This window comes from Camelina sativa, chromosome 12 (genome assembly GCF_000633955.1).
Source record: "Camelina sativa cultivar DH55 chromosome 12, Cs, whole genome shotgun sequence".
NCBI lineage: Eukaryota > Viridiplantae > Streptophyta > Magnoliopsida > Brassicales > Brassicaceae > Camelina > Camelina sativa.
The window spans coordinates 17122471-17134058 of record NC_025696.1 but is presented as its reverse complement, the minus strand read 5'-3'; the positions used below and the strand labels follow the sequence as shown (position 1 = coordinate 17134058).

The 11588-nt window shown below is 30.0% G+C and overlaps 1 protein-coding gene across 1 annotated transcript; it reads left to right on the top strand.

Annotated features, from left to right (window-relative positions):
- LOC104733594 (probable leucine-rich repeat receptor-like serine/threonine-protein kinase At3g14840) lies at positions 1171–5748 on the top strand. Its single transcript, XM_019233594.1, has 19 exons — positions 1171–1273; positions 1363–1546; positions 1635–1706; positions 1804–1872; positions 1952–2023; positions 2106–2177; positions 2272–2343; positions 2449–2520; positions 2611–2754; positions 3064–3138; positions 3237–3308; positions 3394–3465; positions 3575–3637; positions 3727–3765; positions 3860–3900; positions 3994–4376; positions 4466–4661; positions 5651–5690; positions 5742–5748. Exons 1-19 carry the CDS (start codon positions 1171–1173, stop codon positions 5746–5748), a joined length of 1848 nt encoding a protein of 615 aa, XP_019089139.1.

Below are 11588 nucleotides of genomic sequence, written 5' to 3'. Positions count from 1 at the left end.
TTTTTTTTTTTTTTTTTTGGGCAGCGAACTAATTCCTTGCCTATGACAACAAATATTTACAAATTTTAGTTGTGGTTATTTTTGCCACATGACTATGTTGTGATTATATAGTTACGAATTTTTTCTTTTTTGCTATATATCGCTATCTTGCCACAAATAATCACAACAAATGTTTGAGGCTACATAGACACAAATTAGACATAAAATAGCTATGAATTTCCACGTTTCAAGACTGTGTCTCATTTGTTTATAACATGTTTGTAGTTCATTTGAGGCTATGAACAGTTATATTGGAGGTTTTAAGTGAATAAATTATAGAACTTCAAGAATTAATTGCTAAGCTTAATTAAAGTATTATTTTACAACGGTATATATATACTTTTGTATATATTGCAATTGTGTAATGATACACAATTTTTAATATTTTCTCTTGGTTCAGGAAGTATTTATAAAACAAGTTACACTAACGAGTACATATACCACAAAAATAATCGAACTGTCATAATGAGTTAATGACGACATATGAAATTTGACAATAAACATATATACAAATTGTATTACCAAATATGATAGTTCAACCGTACTTTTTATTAATTATTTATTTAATTCATATTACACTTCAAAATGGAAAATATCAACCCCGTGTTAAACGGATTTTTACTGACAAAATTAACAGGAGAGCCCAACTAATTTAATTTATAAATCCATTATCCATATATGATAATCGAATTAGTATCGTTATGTATATATGGTAAGTAGATTTTATTTGATGATTATAATAATTCAGAAAGTATAACTCCTCCTCAAATCATTCCTATAGAGGATATTCAACGGCTTCAAATCAGACTTAACGTTTTCCTCATATCTTAAAAATCTTTAAATGAGATAATAATACATATGAGCGCAAATAAAGCTAAAAAAGGCAAAATATTTAATATCAAGATTTTCAAATTAAAAAAACTTAATAGCCTGTTTCCTCTTCTTGGTCTCATTTTTTCCATTGTCCGCTTTATTCCTTCTCCATTTATAGAATTTGAAAAAGGAAATAATTCTGTATGTCAGGTTAAAGATTATTTGATAAGATATTGCAATTAAATCCAAAGGCACTATATAAGTACTAAGTAGAAAATATTTTTATAGTTATATCTAAATTTTACTTGACCAAAAGAAATGGTGTCACAAACAAGATCTGTCGTCCGATTTCTCTTCATTTGCCTTATAGTATCTCCCTTCTGTGGTTTTGCACTTTCCGCAACTTTGCCCACGCAAGAAGGTATACATTGACCTGATTAGGTTATATACATACCCATTCATTCATTTATGTGTTCAATGATTTTTTATGCGGTGTGGTTCTTTTTGTAGTGGAGGCCTTGAGGATTATAGGGAACACCTTAAAGAAGAAGACATGGAATTTTAGCGTGAACCCATGCGACGTTGCATCGAATGTAGGTGGATGGAGAAACCCTAACCCTGTTGAAGGGTCTGAAGACGCCGTCACTTGCGATTGCTCTTTCCTTAATGGAACCGTTTGCCATGTCACAAGCATGTACGTTAATTTGAAGGGTCTTATGGTTTTTCTTTTCAATAGGTCTAATGAAAGCCATTATATTATATTTGATTTTTTTTTTCCATAGAGTTTTGAAGACACAAGACCTTCAAGGGTCTCTTCCGAAGGAGTTTGTAGGGCTTCCTTACCTCCAAGAGATGTAAGCAAAAACCGAGAAATAATCGTTTTACAAGTTGTTACCATAATCTGCATCCTTTGTCAAAGTAACTTAATTAATTGTCAATCTTCCGTTACAGTAATCTCGCGAGAAACTATCTCAACGGTTCAATACCTCCAGAATGGGGAGTTTTGCCACTTGTCAATATGTAAGGACTTATTTTTATGTGGAATATTATAGTATGTAAAATAATGCTTAGTATCATTTTTGATGTTGATGAAACACAGCACACTTCTTGGAAACCGTCTAAGTGGTCCAATTCCCAAAGAGATCGGAAACATTACTACTCTAAGAAGCTTGTGAGTTGATTGTTATTTTAAATCTTTAGTGATTGAGATAACTTATGTTAAAAGTAATTACTGACTTAGGCGGCTATGTTAGTGTCTTGGAATACAATCAGCTATCCGGGATATTACCTCAAGAGCTTGGGAATCTATCAAACCGTCAACGACTGTAAGAGTCGTCGTCAGTCCATTTTTGTTGTTGGTTATGTTGTGTTGAAACATAAATTAATCCATGTTTTGCCTCCTTGTTCACTTTTTTTTAGGTTTCTTAGCTCAAATAACTTCAGCGGGGATATACCAACTACCTTTGGCAAACTGACCAACTTGACCGACTTGTAATATCATTGCACTAACAAGTTCTAATTTGCTTAATCTATATATATATATATATATATATATATATGTATGAACAATTCTGATTCTTTGGTTTTTATAAACAGCCGTATAAGCGACAACAGTCTCACAGGAACTATTCCAGATTTCATCGGGAATTGGACAGAACTTGAGAGTTTGTAAGACCAATTTATTTTTGGCTATATCCGATCACATTTTTTTCATTAATTAGGTGTTTATGATAGCTTATATGTTTGTGACTTCCTCAGGGTTAGCCATGCAAGTGGTTTAGCAGGACCCATACCTGTTTCTATTGCTGGTCTCACAAAGTTGGAGGAGCTGAGAATCAGCGACTTGCCTGGACCAGGATCTCCAGTTCCCCCGCTACAAAACATTTCAAAGATGAAAACATTGTAAGTCTCCGACTAGATTTGATTCTTCGGGTTTTAACAGTTTTCACGTGAGTTAGTTTTAAAAAAAGATTTTCTATTATACTTCTGTTCTGTTATTTATATATATTTAAGTTTTTAAAACAGGTACCAGTTCGATATTTTAAGGCCGGTCAATCAAGTTTTAGAAAAATAATTTTCTTTTTAGCTTTATATTTTAGATAATTAAATTTTTGTGTTTATATATTTTTATATAATAATTATATTAAAGCGGAAGGAATACTGATCTTGCTTATTAAAAAACCACTCATTCATCCATTGTTTATTTTGTAGGGTTCTTCGGAATTGTAATCTTACAGGAGAGCTACCTTCATTCCTTGGAACCAATACTACTCTCTTGGAAAACTTGTTAGCATATTATATATATACCTTACGATATTCAAGTATCAGATGATTTGTACAGTGGTAAAAAGTAACTAACTTAAAAGTATGATGACCATTTGCAGAGATCTTAGCTTTAATCAATTGAGTGGACCAATCCCCAGCACATATACTGCACTTAGAGATGTGGCACATCTGTATGGCAGTCTTCTCTTCTCTTAGTGGTTTTGCCATGATTGAGAATTTCTCTGTTGAATTAATTAATGGTTTTCTTGCATGCAGATATCTGACGGGGAATAAGTTAAATGGGTCAGTCCCAAATTGGATGGTAAAGGAAAGAGATGGAGATACAATGTGAGTTTTCACACTCACCTGTGTTACCCTCATTTATTTATTTTAATACATTTGTGTGATACACACAAAATCTTCTCTGTTCCGATTCTTTATTTTTTTTGTTTCCCAGTGATCTGACCTACAACAATTTCTCCGAAGACACAAACACTCAGGAATGTTTTTTCGAAAGAATGTAAGTACCTTCCGAATTCTCGAAAATTGTCATTATGATACTTCACAAGGAATCTCACGGTTTCTTGTTCATCATCATGTGGCTTATAGGAATCTCTTCGCAAGTTCTTCTTCAATGACAAACAACTCGTAAGTTTTTGCTTTCTAATATAATTAACGACCGTCGAGTGTTCTACTTCAAACACATGGATAGATGCATGATACTATGCTTAATTTATTACAGCTTGAATGTTTACTGTTTGAAGAGCTACCAGTGCGCTAAAAGTAAGAACATGCATATAACCCTAATCCTATAATTCTATTTACATGCATGTGTCTGACTCATTCATTCTCTACATGATTTCTCTTTTAAAATAGATTTCTATGGTCTTCATATAAACTGTGGTGGGGATGAGGTGATAATCAATGGTACTAAGTACAATGCTGATACATATGATAGAGCCCCACATTTTTTCGAAAGCACAATAAATGGTTGGGTTTCAAGCAACACAGGAAACTTTATAGATGACCATCGAGTTCCCGAGGGATCAGGAAATATATGGAATAGTACATCTGAGCTCAAGATGATAGATCCTCAACTCTATGCACAAGCTCGCCTCTCAGCCGTCTCACTCACTTATTATGCAATGTGTATTGTTAATGGAGATTACAATGTTAATCTCCATTTCGCTGAGATCATGTTGAAGGATGGCCAAACTTTTAAAAGTTTGGGTAGACGTATCTTCGACATATACATCCAGGTAACTCGAAGAACTTGCATTAAAGAGTTTGAAAATCATAGCTTAAATGTGAATTTGATGCCATTTCCAATGCAATGATAATAATCCAGGGAAAGCTCATGGTGAAGGATTTCAACATCGTAGAGGAGGCAGGAGGTGTCGGAAAAGTTGTCATCAAGACAATTCCAGTTACGATTACAGATGGTAAGTTGGAGATACGGTTGTCCTGGGCGGGGAAAGGAACTGTAGCTATTCCCGACAAAGGTGTTTACGGTCCACTCATATCGGCTATATCCGTGGATCCAGGTAAAATTTTTCAACCAATTTTTTATTTTTTTAATCCAGGTACATTAATAGTATTTATTTCTAACAAACTTTCTACATTTCTATCGGCGCAGCAAAAGCACTATAAATATGAAGAAGATATGGGAGCTCATTTTCTGTTATTGCATCTGAAATTAAGTCGTTACATTGTGTTATGTACATGTAACGAAAATTAAAATTAAACTTGTAACATTCATTTTCTAAAATTGGGATGTGGAGCAAACCAAATGATTGAATTTTTAATTGATTTTGGTTTAATTAAATTCTGGTTTAATCTAATTAAACCAAAAATTCCTAATTCCCCCTCTTATTGTCGACGCCTCCCCTCTTTTTGTGCTATTGTCGACATTGCTGTTAGAGAGAGGGGGAGTAGGAGAGATAACTCTTGATTATTTGGTGTAAAGGAGAAAGAGAAGGAGATTAAGCTTTTTCCTTAGAGTAAAGAGAGAAACAGAATTGTCAGGGTTTGGGGGAAGGAGAATCTGACTGCTCAAATCGTTTCGAAAAGTATTGATTTTTGGTAGGGTTGTAGCTAAGAGATTTTCGTACACTCTCTTTTTTACAGAACTGAATTGGAGTTAATATTCTATGAGATATCGGCAGTTTTGTGGGACGGGTGTTTAAGGATCGATTGCGGTTTCATCTGAGATATGATCGTGCTGAAATTTTGTGGAAAGCTTATGGACGTCTAGACCTTGCTTTTCACCGGAGGGACTGGAAAGTTATGGTTCGTTTTGTTTTCGTGGTTTCACTTGTGAGGTTGTTCTTTTCTGTTTTTTCTGGCAGTTTGTTTTCAATGTTTGTTTGTTGTTGTGATTGGTTGTAGGAACGAGTTTGGTTGTTATTGGATATTGGAGAGCTTATCTTTTGGCTGTAGTTATTTTCGTGAATCACTTGTTAAGGTGATTGCGTGACCATGAGCTTATCTAAGCGATTGGGTTGTATAATTTGTTTTGTGTGATGATGTGTAGGTATGGTGAATGAATTATTGGGTGTTCTATTTAATGACTGGTTTGTTATGATTTATTTGTGGTTGTACTCTTGATTTGCTTGTGTGTATAGCTCGTAGATGGGAGGATCGGCTCACTGGATATTTCTAGTAATACTCACGCATCTCATTGTATTTGTGGTGCATGTAATAAATGTGTAGCGTGGAATCATGACAATGAGGAGAAGGATGATCTAGGATCTCAATTATTGTGTTGTGGTTATGTTAGTTAGGTTTATATTAGGCATGGGCATTCGGAATTAACCGAACCGAGAAAACCAAAAAATTTGGTTATCGGCACCGATTGTGAGAAGGGAATCGAACCGATCGACGAAATAATTTTGACAATTCGGTTATCGGTTCGGAAGACGATAACCGATCGGTTTTCTCGGTTAATAGGTACACCATATAAAATGGAAAAAAAACCCTAATTCTATTTTTTCTAGCCTCTTCTTTTTCCTCCTACGAGGGAAGAACTCTCTGTCTCCTTCTTTTATGTTCCCTTTTCTCATTCAACTATGTTTTTAGCTTCATCTTCCCCACCTTTTTGTATCTTCTTCTTCTCCTCCGTCGCAACATCATTTCTCACCCATCCTCAATCCATGGCTAGTGTTTTTTAAAAGAGAGTTGAAATGTTTTTGGCTGGATTCGCCATTATCTCATCACCAAACTCACGGTTAGTAACTCCTGAGATCTACTCGCTTATCATTTTTTGTTTTCCTATTTTGCAGTTTTAAATGAAAGATTGATGTTGTTTTGATGACTGAATTCGGCTGAATTTATAGAAAACCGAAAATTTAGAAAAACCGAATAACCCAAACCGAATAACCCGAAATAACTGAATGCCCAAACCTAGTTTATATGTTTCCGCTGTGCATGTTGATGGTTGATTCTATGTTAGTTGGAGTTGTAGATGTTGGTTTACAATTTGGGTTGTAATTAAATATCATGAGATATTTAATTGTATTTTTATTATTGAAAAAAAACGGATCGGTTCGTGCTTTGAGTTGTGTACTTTTCATTTCATAAAATTTCAAACTTCTTAATAAGTTCAGAATATGAATAAAACTTTTTACCACTGTTTCAACTTTGACTAGGATAAGAGACCCTAATATTTGGGTAGAAATATTTTATTATTTTTTTCAATTCATTTAAATGCTTTCTTCTTTTAGTAAATTATAATGGACTAATGGGTATAATATAGATACTTTTTTTGCTTGGTTTATAGAAAGATATATTGATTGTTTGAGGTTTGGAGAAATTTGAGTTATTATTTGATGTATTTACAATTTAATTGTGTTTGTAAGTAATTTGAGCATAAAAAATTCTTGTATTGTCATCACTGATTAAGTGCACTATGTGTAGATTATATGTTTCTTATACTCTTTATTTGGTATCTTTTATATTTATTATTACAGGCATACATGACATTCCAAAACTACATAACTTAAGTAGTAATTTGAATTCTTCTAATTATTTCCGAAAAATTTTGATACCAAATTTTAGTAGCCAATATTATTTGATTTAAGAATAAAAATTATTCAAAAATTTGACATCAAATGTTTGAGTATTAATAATCATAGTACCCATATTAGCACCAACCAGTTTCAACTTTGTATGATTGAGTGATATCAATTTACAGTTTGAAATAGTTTTATATTGAGTTATGGATGAATTAGGTGTCTAATATTTAAAATATTAGAATGAATTAGGCAAAGAAATAAAGAAGGTTAAACAAAATAGTATTCTGGTACCAATTTAACCAAGAAGTGTTAGAAGTTATTATCTATCTGCTTTTTTGGGGATATTAGTAACAAAAAAAAAAACTTTACATGCTTGTGACATGGCAAACAGTCCCGTTAATTAACAAGCAGATGCAGCTGTCGATGTCTTCTGATCCTTCAGGAGCTGTAAGATTTCTCCATCCCCCTTCAGTCTTTGAGATGTCACATGGATCCACTGACCACTGTGATGTTCCAATTTTGTTTCATAAGTTTTTGCCCTACAATTTATAAGACATCCACTGCAAGGAAGAACGAAAAAAACCTAAATCAAAAATGACCTAATTAACATATATTTAAATGCAACCATAACCGTAAAACAAAAAAAGATCATACATTCTTCTTGGACAACGTCGGTGGTTGCTATGCAGAGCCAGAAACACCAAGAAGTAGAATCATCAACACTAAAGTCACCATTGAGAGAGAGAGATCTAGAGTTTGGAGTGAGAGAGAAAAAGAGTATGGAGGAGGAAAAAGTCGAATATGAGGCAAATTTGTGTTATTTATATTTACACGGTGTAAAACAGTTCTCCACTCTATTTATTATGTTTTGATCGATATATTTACCCATTTGCACTAGCTATAACCACTCTATTGATTTGGTGGTCTATATTTGGACTATGAGATGAAGACAAATGGGTAAATGCTCAATTTCTTCATAACATATGCACAAAATTTGCTAAAAAATTGCACACATATTTAAATAGCCAGAAATCATAACCTGACTATAATAAATGTAAAAACTAATTGAATTTTAGTATAAGAATTTTATGCATAATACTAAAAATAGTGACAATTATATTAAAATAGATAAACTGATTAAATCTTTCAGTTTAATTTCAAACTAGAATATGACCCGTGCTATAGAGCACGGGTTGAAATTCTTTCCTTTTGTTTATTTAGTATTTTTTATTTAAAATATCGTGTATGTGATTTTTTTATTTTTAAAGTTTTTTTTTTATGGAATACTATGACATGAAATCATATACTGAATATAACTTATGAAAATAACATCTATTATGTAAGATATATTCTAGTATATCTAGATTTTAACCCATGGTATAACGCAGATTAAGTTGTGTGATAAAAAATCAATTTTTGTTTGTTACTTTTATTTGATTTGTTTAGTGTTTAAAATTATATATTGTATATTGATTGCTAATTATATTACTTAACCTATAGTATAGTACATATTAATTTTAGGACCAAATATGTAACGTATGTTTGTCAAAATCATCGTGACCTAGAAAGCCTACCAAACAACATTATTTCAAACTTAAATTTAATCTGAGAAATCATATTTTTGAAATATTAACTCGTGCTCTAGCAAGAAATCATATTTCTTGAGTTTTTTTCATATTATAGTGACATATCATTGACCCGTGCTATAACAAATCAAATTAGAGTTTTTATAATTTTTAACTTTTTGATCTATCATATATTTATAATATTCTTAAAAATATCAAATTAAACTATTTTTAAAGATTCCAAATTAAATTATTTAAAAGGTTTATTATATTATATAAAACTATACAATTCAACAAAAGAAATATATGAAATGAATTTAAATATTCAAATTTTTACCTGTTACTCTGTCAAAATTTTCTGATAAAATTAGGTAAGACTTTTTTTTTGTATAATCAGAAATGCTTTGTAATGTACGGAGGAGTGATTAATTTCTATTAATTTCTGAGATTTTTTTGTCTATATATGGTTATTTAAGTATTATTGAGAGTTTATTTTATTCTTTGGAATATCCTTTTTAAGAGCATCAGAATCCTAAATCTATATAAGCTATCAAATAATTAATCTATATAACCTATCAAATAATTAATCTTAGTTCTAACCTATATTAATATTATATGGTCTACCAATTTGAAGTTGTGTACTTCCCTTTTATTAAAAAGGAGAATCCTAAATCTATATAAGCTATCAAATAATTAATCCATATAACCTATCAAATAATTAATTTTAGTTATAACCTATATTAATATTATATGGTCTACCAATTTGAAGTTGTGTACTTCCCTTTTATTAAAAAGGGGATTCCTAAATCTATATAAGCTATCAAATAATTAATCCATATAACCTATCAAATAATTAATTTTAGTTATAACCTATATTAATATTATATGGTCTACCAATTTGAAGTTGTGTACTTCCCTTTTATTAAAAAGGGGATTCCTAAATCTATATAAGCTATCAAATAATTAATCCATATAACCTATCAAATAATTAATTTTAGTTATAACCTATATTAATATTATATGGTCTACCAATTTGAAGTTGTGTACTTCCCTTTTATTAAAAAGGGGATTCTGGGATGAGTTTGAAATTTTTTATTAGAGAAACAAAAGGTAACTAAAAATTGGTTCCTTTGTTAATGTAATCTATATATACATTTTTGGAGACATTTATGAAATAAATCTTCAAGTTCAAATCTATTTACAATCATGCCATTGGCATTAAATTTTACAATTGTTTTTTACTTTAAATAATATCAAATTCAGAATCTAATTGAAGAATATTTTCTCCTATTCAAATTTCCAAAAGTATCGGACCAACATCTATTAGCATTAAATATTTTATATTTAATTAATCTATTTTCTAAAAAATTATACTAAATATTAAACACAATTGATTAACCGTAGACAATAATAACAGCCTAGATATCAGATTAAACTTCTTGATTTTAAAAAAAATTTACAAAAAAACACTCTACCATTTTAATCGACTTGCACAACTATAAATACAAAAGTGTTAAATGATATAGAGATATAGCAACAAAAATTACAAAATCAAATTATCGTATACATATAATTATAAAAATAGAATATATTATGTAATACTATTATCTCTACATTGTAAATGAAAAATAAAAATCACAAAAAGTATATTTGTTGACTAAATTAAATTTAATGAACAATAAGGATATCCTAACTATATAATACACCACTACATGTTGATAATGGAAGTTATACAGTACATAATATATTGATGTAAAATTATAGTAAATTTAAAAAATACAAAAGATATTATTTACATATATAGTTAATATAATAAATAAATTCTATATTGCCTTTCTCAACAAAAAATATAGCCCCGCGGTGTACTGCGGGTAAATATCTAGTGCTTTACAATTTAACACAAACCTAAGAGTATTAAAATGTTAAAATATTTAGTTACCAAATCAAATCCATGATTTTGGATAAGAAGAAGACGTTATTTTTTGGATAATTGAGAAGATGCTTGTAGAATACAAATGATCTTTGGAAAAAAAATTTCCACAAATCTTCATGTTGGCTTATTGGAGTTACAAAATTACATTATTATTCTAATTTGGTCTTGATCAGTGAAGCTTATAATGATGCAATAAATAATTTTGTTGCAAACATGCCCCTCCTCATTTAAACAACCCCTTTCATATTTCGTTTAATAAAAAATTTAGGTGACAATCTACTTATTTAGCATAATATAATTTTGATTTTTGTTTTCACTTGAGATGATGAAAAAGAAAACAAAGATATAATGTAGGAAGATATGTATCTAAGATACTAATTTGTTATATTTTTATACAATTTAATTATTTAGCTTAATATAGTTTGATTTTTGCTTTAACTTTCAAATGATGGGAAGGGGAAAAAATAGGAAAATGAAATAGAAATTACACATGTCTACAGGTTTTCGAATATTATCCTAACCAAAACCAAACCACCAAGTCACTAACCAAAACAAATAGAAATTAAAAAAGAAGGATAAATTTTTTTGAGTAGAGTTCATTTTCTTTTTTAATTTTACATTGTCATGCAATTGATTTTAAATAATTATTAGTTTAAAATATTATTTTCTCTCTCTAATAAATTATAGACAAAAATTACTAAGTATTTTTTTAAATAATATAAACCAATCAGAATTTTAAAAACAAAGATTTTATATCGATGTAGATAATATAATTATTTTTAATAACTAGAATACAAAGATTTTGTTAAGATTTCAAATTATGATTCTCCTAATTAATTTTTTAAACAATAATTTTGTATTACTATATTGAGATTATTATAATTATTATTATATTTCAAATTAAGATTTTGTTAAAACAATAATTTTATTATTATATTATAAATTTTAAAAAATGTTGAT